Raw genomic sequence first — 19,143 nt, 5'->3', positions numbered from 1 at the left:
CACAAAACGTTGCACTAGCTGAGACATGAAGCGCCACTATCTTGGTTGTTGTTAACATCCAACATGGCGGACTTCCGGTTTGGAAAATAAGCATGACGTCACATGCACACAAAGAATCCAGAGCAACATACAACATACCCAGAGCAGCCGGAGTTAGATGTCTTCCGCAGGGGCACTTCAGCCATTCTTACTGGTCCAGGGACTCAAACTGGCAACCTTTTGGTCCCAAAGCTGCTTCTCTAACCATTAGGCCATGGCTTTTAGACCCTTTGTTTTACCTGTCTTTTTTTTGCTGGTCTCTGACTGGACTTCTTAGCCTTCTTCAGAAAATCTGCATGACTTCTCCTTTTGTAAACATCCCTTTTTTAACAGCCCCTGTGCGATAATCGACTACAGGCATTGATCGTGGCTCTGTGTCAGAGACCAGAAGAAAAGAAAGGTAAAATAAAGGCTCTAGAAACAGTCATTTTCTACAGTTTCTTTCCAGTTATTGAGGTAAGCAGACAGAGATGTAGCTCTGTAGGGATTATTTCCATGTTTCAGGTACTTACAATAACATGATGAGCATGTCAGTGGCCAAAAGAACTGGTTTAGTTTGATGTGGATGCCCCATAGGATTAGATTGTATTGCTGTTTTGTGGTTGCCAGTTATAGCAGTCTAACTCAATACTCAATAAATAAGAAGTAATAAGCAAATATTAGACACTAATTATGGCATCATTAGTGTTGGTAGGACAGTAATGTTATTGCTTATAACTTATTTAAGTCCATTTTGCATTTAAGAAGAAGAAGCCTTTATTTGTCACATGTACTCAAGCACAGTGAAATTCCTTCTCTGCATTTAACCCATATGAAGCACTGAATGCACAAGTGAGCAATGAGCACACACACATACCCAGAGCAGTGGGCAGCTATGCTCCAGCACCCAAGGAGCAGTTGGGGGTCCGGTGCCTTGCTCAGGGGCACTTCAGCCATGGTACAGAGGGAGGGGTAAGTGCTGTTCATTCACTCTACTCCCCTCACATTTTTTTTTTTTTTTTACTGCTGGTCCTGGGAATCAAACCGGCAACCCTTTGGGCCCAAGGCTGCTTCTCAAACCTTCAGGCCATGGCTGCCACCATTGTTTTGTATTCATTAAGCCTTATTCATATGTTTAAAATGCACACAGAGGACCTCATTTGTCAATGTTTGAGTAAAATTGTGCATTTAGTAAATTTTTTCATAGAACAAAATGAATTAACATTTGTCAGATTTACCAAAGTTTCTCAGATTTATTTAATACGCCTGCATGTAGGTTGATCCATGCCAATCTGCAAATCACGACATATGTTCAAGATAAAACTCATTTACATTTAGCCACACCCACAAAACTCCATAAAAAGCAAAGCTCACAGAGAGCTAAAGACAAAAATAATTGTTAAACAGACTAAACTCCTAAGTTATAGACACACATGAACATTTCCTCCTTTTCCAGGGTGCCGTTACATTTGTCATAATTGAATGCTTGTTTATAACTCATTAATATGAAATGATTGAGTTTTTGCAAGATTTGTATTAAATTGGTGTAAGAAACTGAAATGTTTCTTTTTTTTTTTTTTTAAACATGACACAGTAATTGATGCATAAAATCAATTTCACAATGATACTATTTGAGGCCAATCAATTAAGGGTCACATTAGTAATTGTCATAATACTTAATTTACACAAAATTGGTAGCAAATGTCGAATACACTTCTCCAAACAGAATTTCATGAATAATTTTTTTTTTTTTTTGCAAATGCTCCTGTGAAGGATTTCGGAATAAGATTTCATATCCAGCTTGAAGAATGAGGCTCGTCGAGCACAAACTTCCCATGAATTCATTTTATTGTACAGTTTAATTCATACACACTGGCTGAACAATCAGTCAACAATCAAGATAAATATTTCAGTTTTCAAACTTGTTAAAAGACACATTTACAAAATGTATACATGGAGAAAGTCATGAGTTCAGCAACACAAATCAATCCTTTAGATTATATTTTATCTTAAATGTGTAAAAGATACAAAAAAAGCAAAGAAAGACGTATATATGATGTAATTATACCGAATAGTCCAATAATAATAATAATAATAATAAATATGATACTAGAGACTGGTAGACAAAACATCTTACACACATACAATATGTATGACTGCTTGTTGGATCTCTGATGCTGAAGCAACTCATGGTGAGACATGTACATATTCCTTCATTTTTAAACAAAGCTCTTCCTGTGTTGCTTGTTCCAGAACTAGACTCCAAAGATGTCCTCATGGTACCTCTTTTCAGCCTAAAATAAAAACCATCACCATTACATTTATAAGCAAATGATCTTACTTTGATGTAGGCTTAACAGACTATTGAGGTTTTTCACCTGATGTCACAGGGTCACGTGACGCCCCGGTGTCCGCCATTTTGAAGGTCAAGCTAGCTAATGTCAACATCATAGTAGCTAGTATGTTACTGTAGCAATGCTTACGTTCAGTCACTGGGAGCTAGCGCGCTCAGGCAGGCTGGGAGCTAGCGCGCTCCGGCAAGCTGGGAGCTAGCGCGCTCCGGCGCTGGAGCGCGCTAGCTCCCAGCTTGCCCGAGCGCGCTAGCTCAGTAAACTAGCAAATACAGTAAAGGAAAAACTTGAGACTGAAAGGTTTTAACAGTCATCCAAATGACTGAACGTAAACATTGCTACAGTAACATACTAGCTACGATGTTGTTGACATGAGCTAGTGCTAACAGCTAGCTGCTAGTACACTGCTACAACACAGACACCGACCCTAATAATACAGTTCTTGGTCATTGCCTGGTAACAGCAAATTTATAACGGGCCATGTCTCAGACTAAGAAGTTATTTCAATGACATTTAATAACATTTTGTTTATCCTGAGGACCGAAAGTAAATGAAAATGTGAATAAACCTTAGCTGTAATAAGATGGCGACCACCGGCTCCAGGGACGACCCGCTGATGTAGGCATGTTACCCAGCCTGACAAAATATTTGTAGGCATCCAAACTCTTACACGCTTTCAGATCAATACCTGTGTATGGCGATGGGTTTTTAACGACATAGGTATACAGATCATGTGGGCCGAAGTCAGGTAAAGACGAGGGCTTCGTGTACTTCCGTACGTCAGTGAACAATCCTGGTGGAAGCAGGTAAACGTTGTTCTCTAAGCCTGCTAACCTCAATTTTTGCAAATACCTCTCCCGCTGCTCGCCCTGTAAATGCCCTACGTTGCTGGATAGTGAAGGTGTTTTCTGCATCTCGCTCCTTTTTCTTTTATATTTTTCGTTTGTCGCCTTCCTCGCATTCAAACTGATTCGAGCCGTGACATCCAAAATGGCAGCCTCACATGACTTGGTCACGTGGGTGAAAAACCTCAATTAAGGACATCATGGATCTGTGATCTGTCATGACATAATGAGGGCTCACCTTTAGTTGTTCCAGATATTCTCCAGCCTGTGAGAGTGTTATACCCAGATGGCTAACCAGGATCTCCTGAATAGCATGAGCAACACCCCGGGCCATGTTCATGCTCCCACACACATACACATGTCCAGACTTCTGGTTCAAGGCCTCCCAAACCTCTTCACTTAACTGCTTCCTCAGGACATCTTGAACATACACCTAGGAAAAAAAAGAGGAAAGGTGAAGGCAACTGTGCTTTTCTGGGTATAAAGTGTCAACAGTATCAACAACTATCTTTAAAACACGATAACATCCTTAACGGTTACATTTTAGGTGCCAACATCTATGGTTTATCCATTGTATTGACAGTTGTTGCACCCTTGCTACAGCAATATTGGAGACACGTGGAAAGTAAGCTTTTATAATTTTTCAGATCGGACAAGGAAGCCATAATCTTATGGTTAGACAAGCAGCTTTGGGACCAAAAGAGGACACTCTGGTGCTTGTCCAGTCCCTTGTCATCTCAAGACTGGACTACTGAAACTTGTTCCTAGCAAGTCTACTCCTGCTTGCTATCGAACTCTTTCAGCTGATCCAGAATGCAGGTGCAATACTTTTTTTTTTCCTACATCCCAAGCCTTCTACACTTGGCTGTTTCCCATTGCTGCATTACCTCCATTGCCTTCCTGTTGCTGCAGGTTTAAAAAAGAAAAGCCATGGCCTAAAGGTTAGAGAAGCAGCTTTGGGACCAAAAGGCCACCAGTTTGATTCCCTAGACAAGCAGGAATGGCTGGAGTGCCCTTGAGCAAGGCACCTAACCAGTGTTGCCAGATATTGCTAACGTTTTCCACCCCAAAATATGTTCAAAACCAGCCAAAAAGCACCTAAACCCGCCCAATCTGGCAACACTGCAGCTAACCCCCAACTGCTCCCCAGGCTTCTCTGGGTATGTTGTATGTCACCATGGATAAGAGTATCTGCTACATGTCATTAATACATACCAAGGGGGAAGCCATGGCCTAATGGTTAAAGAAGCAGCTTTGGGACTGAAAGGTCACCGGTTTGATTCCCTGGACCAGCAGGAATGGCTGAAGTTCCCTTGAGCAAGGCACCTAACCCCCAACTGCTCCCCAGGCTGCCCTGGGTATGTTGTAATTTTTTTTCTCTAGAGAAGAGCATCTGCTGCTACATGCTATAAATGTAATGACAGACCTTTCACTTCATCAGAATAAAACATGGAGGAGCTGCTCATCATTAAGTAGCTTCACACCAAACTTTTGCCTCATTGTTTTCTTACTGTTGCTTCGCTCACGTTTGAAGAAAAAATATTTCCTCATCCACTGACAGAAGCAAAAGTTTCTATGGTAAAATTATTATTTTTTTCTCTCTCTCTCTACCTGCTAAGATTTTTCTCATTAGAAATGTTGGCACCTCTTGACAGATTCAACTATTTTATTCCAAAGAAAATAAGCAGTTCGTGACATACCTTGTGGTAACCAGCCTGGCGAGAGTATGCTGGAATGATGCTCTTAAGAGTGCCATTTTTTTTCATGTCAAACATCTCCTCTTTATAAAGATGATCTCTGTCTGCACTACGACATCCAAACACCAGCATCATAGGACTCTTTTGCAAACCTGCAATAAAAGTTTAACATTTACTGTATTTTTCAAAACCACTAAAAACAATCCTGATTTATTGGATTTCATATTGCTGATTGTCTATCCAGGAGTGGATTTGGGAGTACCTGTCTTTTTCATGTCATGGAAGCGCTGCTGCCAGAAGCTGCGGAAAGGAGCAATGCCACTCCCTGCTCCAATTAAGATAGTTGGAGTAGTAGGATCTGATGGAAGGTGGAATCCACTAGATCTGAAATCATAACCATGAGAATAACACATTACTTTCATGCCAGAATTGGTGGCTGAAGATCCTAACTGCATATAATTTATTAATCCTGGTCTCTGCAATTTCTGTGCTTTCCAGTCTCCCAACCAAAGTCCACTCACTACCAAGCCAGAACCAGATTGAAGGGTAAATTATTGGCAGAATAACACCAAAATGTGCGTCCATCCATTATCCATAACCGCTTATCCTGTGCACGGTCACAGGCAAGCTGAAGCCTATCCCAGCTGACTATGGGCAAGAGGCAGGGTACACCCTGGACAAGTCGCCGGATCATCGGAGGGTTGATGGAAACAAACAGCCATTCACACCTACGGTCAATTTCGAGCCACCAATTAGCCTAACCTGTAGGTCTTTGGACTGCGGGGGAAACCAGAGCACCCGGAGGAAACCCACACAGACACAGGGAGACCATGCAAACTCCACACAGAAAGGCCCCCGTCAGCCAGTGGGCTCGAACCCAGAACCTTCTTGCTGTGAGGCGACAGTGCTAACCACTGTGCCACCCTCAAATGTGCATAGTGATAGTAATTCAGGACCAGGTATATAGTATAAATCAAGTTAGGGAAATAACTGAAGTCTGGAAGAAAGGCTTCGTTTAGAGGTCCACCTTCTTACTAGTTCACTGCCTATACATTCTCACCTCTTTTTCTCCACTATTGAGGGACTTTTCAAAACCATCTCCCCATTTTCACCTGACTAATTCAACACCACCCAGCCAAGATTCTTTAACTGGAAGCTGCCCATAACTCAAATCCAAAGTCTCTCCTCTTTTTACAGCTCTGTTCAGGTCATTTATTTGAAGGTGTAGTCAGTAATTTGTTTACATACCCATGAACAAAGCAGGGAACGGTCTGTCCTTCTTTGAGGGTGTTGAGCCATGTGCTGCAGACACCATGATGCAGAGGACCATTTCCATCTGGTGAGAAAGAACAACCAATATAGGATATTAAAATACAAAAAGGTTTTTATTTTTGTTCCCCCCGAATGAGTGTCATGTACAGTAGCGCTGTTCTACTCAAGTTGTGTATAAAGATTTAACTTGCATATTGTCCTTTACCTTGGGTGCGGTAATTGACCACAGACACAGTTAGGTGAAGCTCATGAGGGTAGAGATCAGGGGAGGAGCTGACAGAATAGAGGCGGGGCTTCAGCAGGGGTAGCTGACTCAGAAGGAAGGCTGCAGAGAGCTCCAGGGAAGGAAACTCCTCCAGAATCTCCAGGAAGTTGGGTGTGCGGAATTCTTTCCATTTTGAATAGCACTTGAAGTCCTGCAGAAAAGTGTTGTAAAATAAGTTTCAAAAGTTATGCAACTTTCATAAGTTACACTTGACAGTAAAGAAGCAGTTCATCAAGTATGGACTAAGCATACCGATGCCAGTTCTAGCAGGCGTTGTCGGTCATTTTCCTTCTTGGTCAACTGTGAGAGCTTGCGTAGAAAGCTTTGAGAAGGTGGTGTGGTGATATCCAGGAGGAATGTAAGAGCCTTGGTGAGAGAGCAGGCTGGGATACGAGAATCTGTCTGCCATCCTTCACCTCCTACAGGACACCACATTGAAAATAAAGATTTCAATTACTATATGGCTCTATAGAACACTTGATTCTCAATTAATTGGTTATTTTAGCCATTTGGACTGAATCGTCAAACTAGCACAGATACATAACAGTCTACTATTGTTGAAGTTGCTGTGTACTTTCACTAGTCATTGGGTAATGGCCAGGATTCCTTGCTTATATGTTGGTTTTTCCATGAGGATATTTGATTGAAGTCTTGTAAATTTAGTAGAACTTTTACCAGGGCTAGACTCAGGCAGGTATTCAAGTCGGACGCTCTGATTGGTGGAAGGAGCATTAGGAATGTGCTTCAGAATGCCCATCACCAGCTCCTGTGAATTCCCTGGGAAAACACCCACGTGATCACCTGCAGCATAATTTAAGACCTCTTTCCCACCATCCACCTCCAGCTCCACCAGTAAAGTAGAGCATCTGAAAACAAACAGTGAAAAATCGTGGTTAACAAGTGGGCTGGCAACATTCCAAAGCAAGGTAAGAAGATTATAGAGTCAGTTGATTAAGAGCAGACCTTGATTCAGCACTCTGGAGATTCTTTCTCTTCTTCAGCTTCATGGGAAACACAGTTTTAGAGTGGAGTGCTGACAGGGCTGTAAGGACAAAACATGTAGACTGCTCAGAACCATAATATTTTTGCATTAATATCTCTTCACCAATTATATGTATGGTTTTGTTGTTAGAAAGGGTACCGGAGATGCGGTCTAGGGTGCTGCTATCAGGTTGCACTCTGTGTCTCAGAGCATCCCAGGTCTCCGTTAGGTGTTCAGACCCTGACATTTGTCCCTTAACACCAAATTCCTCACATGCAGCCTACAGGATGAAATACAATTTTGAGAAAACGCCAAATGTTAAGCTTAGTTGCCATTAAACATAGCCAGTGTCCCACTAACCTTAAACATGTTGCAAGCCCAGGCAGAGAAAGCGTCTTCCTGTCCATTGAGCTCATCACCTTCTCCGATGGAAATCACACGTTTGGCTCCCAGCTCTGCAAGCTTATCATCCACAGCATGAGCAAAAGCACAAAACTGCGGGTACATGCGAGAGCCAAGGCCAAAAACGCAGTACCTGTGTGATCGAAAAAACAAAATACTCAAACCTGTTTTTAAACTTCTAAATTTGCTAGTTGTTATCTTAACCAGATATACTTCTGACTAACCTCATGTTGTTTTCCAGCTTACGCAAGTTCATGAGCTGCTTCTTGAAACTCTGAGAAAAGAACATAACATGTCAAAATCTTGCATACATCCATTTTGTTCTAGATTTTTTTTTCTTTCTCTCTGTTACATTAGAGTATTTAGCAATGTAACACATCATTCCTTCAAGTGATATGAAGCCAGAAACCTTTTCAAACTGCTTTTAATGTAACTTCATACAGTAATTATAACTGCCATGATGTGATCAGGTAGATCATTCAAGGGATTAAGTCTATTAAATGTGAGTATATTGGTAGATACCTCTCCATTTCCAGGGGGGTCTCCGTTGCCAAATGTGCTGGTGACGATCACCATAAGACGTTCGTTCTTAAGATCCTGGACATTGTAGTCCTCCATGCAAAGTAGCTGTACCAGAATAAATAAGTAAATTTGAATGTTTCTCTCACAGATAATTTTTTTTTTTTTTAAATCTGCTCAATGGCATGAAAGAGACTGATACGTAGGGTAAGGTTTTCTTACCCTGGGATTGAAAGCAGAGCTGAGCATTGACTTGAGCTTTTTGGCAAAGGATTGTGATTTTCCAGTTTCAGTAGCATACAGGATGGTGCAACGCACTCTCTTTTTCAAGGCAGACTGCATGAGTATTTGAGAGAACACCACTGCCCTGAAGAATCAGAATTTAAGCACATGATCATTATTCTTTTAAAACCAATTTTAAAAGCAAACAAATATGTCCAATGAGCATGGAAATTGAAAACCGGGAGGTTGTCATACTTTGCAAGTGCTTTATAGCTGATTTTTCTTCGCTGCTTTAGTCCTTTTGTCTCGTCTTTCCAGACATATGTTAACCAGGGATCAGGCTTCAAACAACAGCAAAAGCAACAGGATGAAGTTCAACACAATATAAAAACTGACATTGAAATGAAATTTTTAGTAACATAATTGATAACATAATCTAATAACTACAGGCTATATTCAGAGTTCAGTAAAGTGTGCATTGAGGGCTTAATGTTGAAATTGAGCACACCAGTATTCAAAGATGTAACTATTGAACATTTGGACGCAAGTCACCAACTCTGAATCATCTTTCGGCTGCGCCCATACATTTGGGGTCACCACAAGCAGATCTCTTCCACATATTTGATTTGGCATAGGTTTTACACCAGATGCCCTTCCTGACAACCCTCGTCAATCTATCCAGGCTTGGGACTAGCATTAAGTATGCACTGTCTTGTGCAACCCCAGTGACTGGGTATTTTACCTCATCCGCATGTCTTTGAACCATGGGGGAAACCAGGTTTAAACCCCATCGTCCGTGGGGTTTGAACCTGGAACCTTCTTGCAGTGAGGCAACAGTGCCAACCACTGCACCACCATGCCACGTAAGTCACCAACTCTGAATGTGGACTATTTTTATTGTGCTTTGATAACAGTATTCACAGTTCTGGTAGACCACAAGCTGGCCTAGTGGGTAGCGTGTCCATCTCTTGATTGAGAGATCGCAAGTTCTACTCATGGTCAGGTCATACCAAAGACCATCATAAAAATGGTACCGACTGCCGTCTGGCAAGGCACGCTACAATACAGATGCGAGTGGGGAGTCAAACACTCATGGTTACCAGAGGACTAGCCCCCCACTGTAACCCTAGCTGTGTAGGCAAGAGGCCAAGGACTACGGAAATGGAGATCGGCGCCACCCAGTGTACCTTAACGGCCTGGTTAGTATTGGGATGGGAGACTGCTTGGGAAGACCAGAGCATGGTGCAGGAAGGACTTTAGACTGTTCTGGTAGAAAGTGCAGAGCAAGTGGTACCTGGTAGTAGAAGAAGGGGGAAAGAATGTAGTTGATCATCTCCTGGTGGAACACAGAGGTCAGAGAACCAGACATGGGAGGCACCAGCCAGACCCAGTCAGCAGGACAGCCACCACGCAGACGCACTTCAGTCTCCATGTGCTTCATGAAGGACTCTGCGACAGAGTGGTGATCTGTGATGGTCACCTTATTTTTCTGTAGCACAAGACACACTCCAATGAAACACACTTCCAACACACTATAGAAAGTTCTTCTTCTGTATAGAAACTGCACATAAATGATCAATACAAGAGCTTTGTACCTGATAACTGTGAATCACTGAAACATTGATGGCAACCAGAGCCTCATCCTTCCACAGTGATGACAGATTGTGTGTATCCAACCCCATAAGCTGTCCAACTTTCTATAGAAGGTAAGGGATTACAAATAGAAATTAACTTTAAACTATCCAAACCTAAACATCTGGACCACCCCACACTGAGTGAACTAGGTTTACCTCAAGAATGTTGTAGCGGTGAGCATCGCAGAAGTTTCTCACCCCAATCTCAGTGCCCATGTACCAGCCATTGAAGGGGCATGCTGTGAACTCAAGACCTCCAACCTCCAGCAACATGTTGGCCACTGCAGGCAGCGCATACCATTTAAGGTTCAGATCTTTGAACCACTTATACCTGTGGAGACACCAAACGGTTTTATCACATGGCTGTAAGATCCATCATATCAACTTATATGCATACATACAGTATCCTTTACCAAAGATGCAGTGTGCACATCACTTACTGTGGGTGCTCTATTTCGACCTCCAGTATCAACTCTGGGGGAATTTCAAAAAGTTCAGGATCTTCTCCATTAGCCTGCAGGATCAGTGGCAGCACGTCAAAGGACCCATACTTTGGCGTCCATCCAAGTTGGACACAAATCTGTTAGAAGGCAAAGGTCAGATACTTCAGAAACCAAGATGATACATCATGCTTGGGTTAAATATACATGTTAATATATATTTCAGAAAAATTAGAACTCAAGTAAACTGGAGTGTGACTTATGGATACCTCGGTGAACTCCACACTAGCAGGGTCCCCTATAACATGGCCATCCTCCATCTGATATCCAGCATATTTAACGAGCTGACTGTTCCAAACCCGGAAATCATGTTGGCCATCAGTTCTTTGAGGAAACACAGTGATGGCTGACCTGTTTAAAAAAATAATCAAATTAGCTGCAAATCACAGATTTACATCAATGTGCTGAGATCCACATAATCAAAGGCTAATAATATATAGATTACAATAGCATATTGTTTAACAAATACATTTTATATTTGTAAGGAGACATTTATTTTGCTTTCAAGCAAAGAGTCTCCAGTGTCAGCATTTTATCAGCAGTAAAGCTGTAGCTTTACGTTTTTCCACCACAGGAAAGTCTTCAGGACAAAACGGTTCATATTTTCCAGTTTCTTGATAACTGGACAAGCTGCATTTTTTGTCTTAACCTCAAAATGAAGGAAAAAAAAGACAGGCTGGTGGGGGAAATGACTATAACATGAGTGATAATAGGAACTAACTTGTTTTGCAGACATTCCACAACATTGATTATAACTGTAAAAGTACAATGTCATTCTTTAATGTATGAATAATTGTTGGCCAATTGCTGTGGTATAACAGGAATAAAACATTTCATGATTTGCTGTTATCGGAAAAACGAGACTGTCGATGACGGCATAGCTCACTCCAGCCCTGTTTAATCCAGAAGGAATGATCTAAACTGGGCCACCTTGTGCAATAAATGTTGCAAGCTACACTACCGTTCAAAAGTTTGGGGTCACTTTGAAATGTCCTTATTTTTGAAAGAAAAGCACTGTTCTTTTCAATGAAGATCACTTTAAACTAATCAGAAATCCACTCTATACATTGCTAATGTGGTAAATGACTATTCTAGCTGCAAATGTTTGGTTTTTGGTGCAATATCTCCATAGGTGTATAGAGGCCCATTTCCAGCAACTATCACTCCAGTGTTCTAATGGTACAATGTGTTTGCTCATTGCCTCAGAAGGCTAATGGATGATTAGAAAACCCTTGTACAATCATGTTAGCACAGCTGAAAACAGTTTAGCTCTTTAGAGAAGCTAAAACTGACCTTCCTTTGAGCAGATTGAGTTTCTGGAGCATCACATTTGTGGAGTCAATTAAATGCTCAAAATGGCCAGAAAAATGTCTTGACTATATTTTCTATTCATTGTACAACTTATGGTGGTAAATAAAAGTGTGTGACTTTTCATGGAAAACACAAAATTGTCTGGGTGACCCCAAACTTTTGAACGGTAGTGTATACATGCTATATGCACCCAAGGAATATGTACCTATCTGCCAGAAAGAATCCAGAACGGTAAGGAATTGACCGAGAAGAAGCGATTTTTGTTGAACTGCTCATTAAAGCTTAATTAGTTCATAACTTCATTAATAATTGTAATTAAGAAAATCTGAGTAGAAGTTATATGCACCCTAGGTACCCCTACCTTCATGTCAGAAAGAATCAAAATCGGTGAAGAAGCAATTTGTGTGGAAACTGCTCATTAGGGATTGATTAATTACTCCATATATTCATTATTAATTGCAATTATGCAAATTTGTGTAGAAGCTATCTATATGCACCCCAGGCAGACCTACCTTCCTGCTGAAAATATATATATATTTTTTAAAAAGTGAAGAACTGAGAAAGAAGTTATTTTTGTGAAATGTGGTCGACAATGGACGGACGGACAACACGTGATGGCATAAGCTCATCACCTGTTGGACGGATAGGCTAATAATCAACTTTGGGGTGGTAACAATGACTCTGCTTTATTCCACACACCACTTCACCCCATTTTTGAATATCTTCATCCAACAGCATGCCTCAGAGTCCTTATTCCTTTCAAAACAGTTCTCTCCACCAAGACACACCTCTTATTCCTCACATAATCCTGAAATGACTGGATATCAAACAAAGACCACAAATGAAGTGTACCTTATATTGCCTCCATTTGTGGCAAACTTGATGTGACTACACAAATGCTGGAACATTTCCTTAGCAGTCCTGCATTTGCGTGCATCAAACATCTGAGGAGAGAAAAATCTTATATGAAATTTTGTATTTGCTCATGTCAGGTCTTAATTTTGCAGCTCATTCACAAAACATGAGCTAAGATCTTAAGAATATTTGACCTGTAAGTTGGACCACTGAATCCTTCCGATGCACCTGGGCGCATTCCTCCAAGCCTGTTTGGCTCCAAATGCGAGTTCGTCCGGAGTGAGCTGATAAGTTCCAGTGGCATCGATCTCGTTGGCTACTTCATTAACACGAGCTAGATGCTCGTCGATTTTAGAGCTGCGTTAAACAAATACCATTGGATCAAGAACATGGCTCAGCTTAATTTAACTACAGCAAGTACAAATGGCATTGGAGTACACTTACATTTTGAAGGATTTGTAGTACTGGTTGATGAAGTCAATGGCCTGTGTGAGGAGCTCATTGGTGGAAGGTGGAGAAACAGGAGAAGAGCGTATTAAAGACTTTGGGGTCATTATTGAGCCCTCACACATTTTCGGCTTGCAGACCTGACTCTGAAAAAATAAAAAGACATAGTAGACATTTCATGGGAATTCTTGCTAAATTTGATCAAGTAAATAGATTGTGATAAGTTTCTTCTGATATTTTACACCATTTTTGTCTTCCATTTAGGTTATGTAAAATTGCCTGCCTTTGGTTTGTCGATTATACTAAACATTTACACAATGAAATTATTATTATTATTATTATTATTATTATAATACTAAGGGTGTTTTCACACTTGCACTTTTTAGCCTGGTTCAATTGAATTCTGGTTTATTTTCCCCCTTCGCTTGGGCAGGCGTAAACAGTTCACTCATGAATTCACATGCCCAAGACCAAAACAACCACACCAACACCCTTTTGAGGAGGTGGTCTTGGTCCGGGCCCAAACAAATCCTGGAGCGGTTTGTTTGTGGTGGAAACATGATCCGAACTCAAGCCGACGCATCTATTAGGTGTATGCAGCAATTTTGAGTTAAACAGCTCAATCTGCAGATAGAAGCTGGCAAATTTTATTGCTTTAATAATCAAATTAACAACGTCAGTTTGTTTCAACACCCTGTGGCACAAAAAAATAAATCAGAAAACACCATGCAGTATGTTTCTAATAGCAATTTTAATGTTTAGTTTAACAAATTAATAATGTTACTTTGCTATGGACCGAGATTGAACCGTAGAATCTATCGGTAACTGACTATTTTTTTAAGCAGAAGGAGTAAAACATTTTAAATCAATAGTCTGTATCAAAATACTGATTTATTTAGTGAGTAGCTGTGTAATAATTGGGATAATGTACAGCAAGCTGGTTATTATTGCAAAATAAACCTCTTCAGAGTGATTCAAGACCTGCATCGCCATGCCAGGGTTTATTTTGCAATAATGATCAGATCGCTGTACATTAGTAAGTAAGTAAAGTTTATTTATATAGCACCTTTCACAGAAAAATCAAAGTGATTCACAATAAAAGTACAAGACATAGAGAAACAATGGAGAAACAAATACAAAAATTCAGGCGGTCATAACAACCCTTGTTTAACTAAAGCAACGACATTATCCCTTAACATTATCCCTACAGTCTTTAAGACATTTCCTTGAATATCCCATGCAATAAAGTTTGAACATCTTTTAAATATCTTCTGACCAATAAAACGAGAGAGGGCTCTTAAATTGATCCACAGCATATATCCGAGTAAGCACTTGATTCAAAGAATTCAAAACAGCATTGATACCAAATGTTCATTCTGTAAAGGATCTTTCAAAACATCTCTTCATCTATTTTGGTTTTGTCATCATGTCCAGAGATTCTGGCGAGACCGCCTTACTGCTGTGGAAATTTGATTTTCTTTCAACTTTTACTTTTTAACATGTGCTCTTTGGATTTCATAACCGTGAGAAAATGACAATGAATATTATCAAATCAATTATCTTATCAGTTTAATTTTATTTCCTGTTGGCTAAATATTACACACATAAATGTAAATTTGGTATTATGATAAACTTTCCCACTTTTTGAGAAAGAATTCAGATATTACAAAAACTGTATTCTTTCCTGAAATAACCCCAAAGCTAAGAAATTTTATTGCTGCTGTTAACATCTCATCAACTTTGTAGTGAACAAATCCTTTGTTTTCGGGATGAACGTATTTATTCTGATGTTTAAAATCGATTTTTCTGTAAAGCTGCTTTGCGACAATGTCTATTGTTAACTAAAAGCGCTGTACAAATAAATTGACAACTTCTTTCCAGTTTCTCTAGCCTTCTGTCAAGACTGAAAATATTTTAATGGTCGAGTTTTGCATATTGTCTGTTCCATTTTAACTCACAGAGAAATAAAGTAAAATAAAAGCGACAAAGTGGAGGGAAACACATTCAGCTGAGATAGTTTCGCATGGTGTATTGCCCAGGGGTAGGTTTCCCGATAACGTTGCCCTTTAGAGCTAAAGAGCGAGTTGAGAGACTCCCTTAAGCAACGAACATTGTCTCTGTACGTGGTTTTCCCAAACTCACTCGTAAGAAGGAGCCTAAAGAGCAACAAGACGAAGAGCATCTTTACAATGCACGCCCAATATAAGCATTAGGAGTTGCTAAATCCAGTTGATAAGGTCACATGGTGTTCGTTTTTAACCAAAATCTAATGAAATATATATTTTTTTTAAAAAGTGTTTAAAATAAGATATTATATAGTATCATCTGGAAGCATTACATATTTTTTGAGACACCCTATATATCATTTCTCAATCTACTGGAATAACTGCCAATTCTTGTTCAATTGACCAAATTTTAACAGCATGTGTGGAAACAGGTCAAAATTTTATGTTTAATGCTTATTTTGAACTTTTTAGATACAGAAATGCCATTCACTGGAAAATCAAAGGTGTTGTGTTAGAGTATGCTTGAATAAGACTGTGCAGCATGCATTCATGAGATAATTCTCTAAAAATGCACCAACTGCAATGCAGATTTGGACACGGCACAGAAAGTTCAAAGAGGAAGGCTGTCTGTGTGTCTCAGGCGGTGTGCATATTGAAAATTTGTGAAATCGTTCATGGAATCCACAGATCTTTGAATTTCTCATTCAAATTTTGAGGAATAAATCTTGTATTCCTCAACATTAAGTCTGTTCAGTTTCATTTGCCTAGAACAGGGGTGTCAAACCTGATCCATAAAGGGCCTTGTGGCTGCAGGTTTTCATTCCAGCCATGCAGCAGCACACCTGACTTGGCTCATTCAATCAACTGAATTGTCTTCACACAGTCAAATACTTGCAGCCACACCCACCCTTGATTAAAGGGTGGGTGTGTCAGTTGATTGAATAAGCCAAATCAGGGTGCTGCTGCATGGCTGGAATGAAAACCTGCAGCCACATGGCCCGTTATGGATCAGGTTTGACACCCCTGGCCTAGAACATCTCATCTCATTATCTCTAGCCGCTTTATCCTGTTCTACAGGGTCGCAGGCAAGCTGGAGCCTATCCCAGCTGACTATGGGCGAAAGGCAGGGTACACCCTGGACAAGTCGCCAGGTCATCACAGGGCTGACAGACACAGACAACCATTCACACTCACATTCACACCTACGGTCAATTTAGAGTCACCAGTTAACCTAACCTGCATGTCTTTGGACTGTGGGGGAAACCGGAGCACCCAGAGGAAACCCACGTGGACACGGGGAGAACATGCAAACTCCGCACAGAAAGGCCCTCGCCGGCCACGGGGCTCGAACCCGGACCTTCTTGCTGTGAGGCGACAGCGCTAACCACTACACCACCGTGCCGCCCCTGCCTAGAATATATACATCTCAAATATAATTTTTTTTTGAAAAACCCTGTATAATATGGTAATTAATTTAACCATTTTACGTTTTTGACAATTTTTTATTCCAAGCATGTTTTTAATTAAATGAACAAATGTTCGCACTAAAGAGTGAGCCAATAATAAGCTAAATGTGTTCCCTGTGCTCACTCATTTCACTGTTACACCCCCATCATGCAGTCAGGATTATGCTGCGTTCATGTGCTATGGGAATTATGGTAAATACCAAACGCCGACATGGGAAGCACACATGAACGCCCCCTCTTGTGGTATTTTCCACTGGGCAACTCGTAGAAAATTTTGCTACACGAGTTGCCGAGATGAGATGAACTTTAACCTTTTCAACATGGCGGCGAGCGGTATAAGACACTTGAATGTTAAGCACTGTACGCTACTAAAGTTTTTTTTACTAGTACTAGTGGGTAGTTTTTGGTGTCTATGCAATGTTGCGTCATTAACAAGTGTAATATAATACGTTAGAAATCCGTTTCCTTTAAAAATGTGTTATGGTTTGTTTTTACCTATCCAGAGCAGACGCTATTGCTAACCATAGCTAACTAACTATTGCTAACTTGAATCTGGTCCACCATCTTTAATTTGTCAACAACAACAAAAGCATGTGAACACAACACACTGGTAAATACCACTTCCCAACTGGAAAATATCATCTTCCCATAGCACATGAACGCAGCATTATTTCAACTGTTACCAACAGTGCCAAGTGGGCAATGTTCTCCGTCTATAAGTGCGTGCAGAGAGACAGAGAAAGGTTTTGATCTGTGTGTCCCTCAGGAGGTTGAATTGACCTTTTATATATAGATCAAACCTCTTTCTCTCTCTCTCTCTCTCCACACACACACGCTGTTACCGGTGCAGGAATGTGTCTCATTTATGACACTAATTTAGTTAATCCCTCGCCTAATGGAGTTAAATTTGATTAAAATGTGGCGACATCAGTGGGACATTACGATATCCATACGTAATTCCATAACAGAAATATATTCATAATGTTTTACATATATTTATTTACTAATTAACTCGATGTACAAGAAAAATAATTGAACACCAGCAGCAGATTCATCACCAGTTTCCCCCATTGATTGTGAGAGTCCCTCAGCGGCGCATGCGCATGCTTTGTATTCGGCTGCAAGGAGACGTTCTTTGTTTTGAATGAGTGGTTCGGCTTTCTTATAAATTCTGAGCAAACTAAAGGACTACGATGTTGTTCGGGAAAACCACGTTAGCTTTACGATGGAGCTTAAGAGGTAATGCAAGATTCTCTTGGCCTTAAGAGGCTTTTGGGAAACCCAGCCCTGATCAATAAGTGGAGTGAACATTATCACGTGGGTTGGAGTGATTTTGAATGCAAATTGCATTTTTGACTGGCTTGGAGTTGTCGGTGCGAAAATGCTTCAATTTTACAAACTTATCAACTGAATATGATGGCTAATAACAGCACTGACCTTGACAGCTTGGTGGTAGAGTGTGTCTTGGTGACTAAAGCCATTTTGAAAGTTTTTCATATGTACTGACATTGGGCAACGGCTGATTCTGTTTTCCCTAACCTGTAAAGGGAAAACAAAACAAAACATGAAGTTATTAAAACAAACAAACAAACAAAACATAATAATAATAATAATAATAATTTCATTTGTATTTTAAAACTACAAATATAAATATGTATAAATAAAATTTTTATACATATTCGTTACTTTTTTCTTAACATTTATGCTACTACAACTACTATTATCATTGTGCTTGATTATAATACATGCATCATATTTAATTTTGGCTCATTTTACTTGCCTTTGTCTGGGTCACAGGGAGCTCCTTCATGTTATCATGTATGATCTTTCCCATGTTTATTAAAATATAAAATGCCCAACACAGTCACTGTGATGTTAAATCAGTCTGTTGGTGATAAAAATTTGATCATGTTAATGAAAAATAAATAAATAAATAAAATAAAGGTTACTACTATGCTTTATATCATATTATGCACATGAAGTATTGTTAAACTTTGATTAAAAAAAAAGATTCTCACCTTTCTATCTATGTGTCAGCAGGTTTTCTTCAGTTTCTTGTAGTTGTAGTACAAGTTGTGGCAAGTGCACACCTGGTCACCAACAAGTGAACGTCCCTTTCTTTTATAGGCTTCATCTTGGTCAGGTTTTGTGTCAGTGGGCAGGGCTGTGTGAATATCAACATTATCAATGTGCCTTTTCAAAACAAGGATGATTTCCTTGTCGGGAAATATATCCATGTACTATACATAGATCTGATCTGATCTGATCTCATCTAATAGTAGAACAATGATGTAACCAGTTAAACAAGTAAGGTTTCTGAATTACTTTTTAAAATAACTACATAGTCTTCA

The 19,143-nt window shown here is 40.0% G+C and overlaps 1 protein-coding gene across 1 annotated transcript; it reads right to left on the bottom strand.

Annotated features, from left to right (window-relative positions):
• Positions 1-1,848: 1,848 nt before the first annotated feature.
• nos2b (nitric oxide synthase 2b, inducible) lies at positions 1,849-18,913 on the bottom strand. The gene is made up of 26 exons (XM_060897767.1): positions 18,811-18,913; positions 18,573-18,677; positions 18,230-18,331; positions 13,318-13,466; positions 13,068-13,230; positions 12,871-12,962; positions 10,917-11,058; positions 10,648-10,787; positions 10,364-10,538; positions 10,169-10,270; positions 9,868-10,062; positions 8,829-8,914; positions 8,574-8,718; positions 8,355-8,459; positions 8,057-8,106; positions 7,791-7,965; positions 7,590-7,710; positions 7,412-7,490; positions 7,124-7,314; positions 6,701-6,867; positions 6,389-6,599; positions 6,160-6,247; positions 5,174-5,295; positions 4,915-5,063; positions 3,453-3,647; positions 1,849-2,312 (listed from the first exon to the last, which is right to left on the bottom strand). Exons 2-26 carry the CDS (start codon positions 18,624-18,626, stop codon positions 2,274-2,276), a joined length of 3,237 nt encoding a protein of 1,078 aa, XP_060753750.1. The 5' UTR covers positions 18,627-18,677; positions 18,811-18,913; the 3' UTR covers positions 1,849-2,273.
• Positions 18,914-19,143: the final 230 nt, after the last annotated feature.

This window comes from Neoarius graeffei, chromosome 17, assembly GCF_027579695.1.
Source record: "Neoarius graeffei isolate fNeoGra1 chromosome 17, fNeoGra1.pri, whole genome shotgun sequence".
In the NCBI taxonomy this organism is placed as follows: domain Eukaryota; kingdom Metazoa; phylum Chordata; class Actinopteri; order Siluriformes; family Ariidae; genus Neoarius; species Neoarius graeffei.
This window is presented reverse-complemented; position numbering and strand designations above follow the sequence as displayed.

Bases quoted from the DNA above. Each gene is read 5' to 3' on its own strand.
- nos2b (XM_060897767.1), bottom strand. From the start codon at position 18,626: ATGGGAAAGATCATACATGATAACATGAAGGAGCTCCCTGTGACCCAG. The intron at 6,868-7,123 runs GTAAAAGTTCTA...GGTGTCCTGTAG, and splicing joins CCTGCCTGAGTCTAGCCCTG to GAGGTGAAGGATGGCAGACA. The intron at 3,648-4,914 runs GTATGTCACGAA...TTTTTTTCCTAG, and splicing joins GCCAGGCTGGTTACCACAAG to GTGTATGTTCAAGATGTCCT.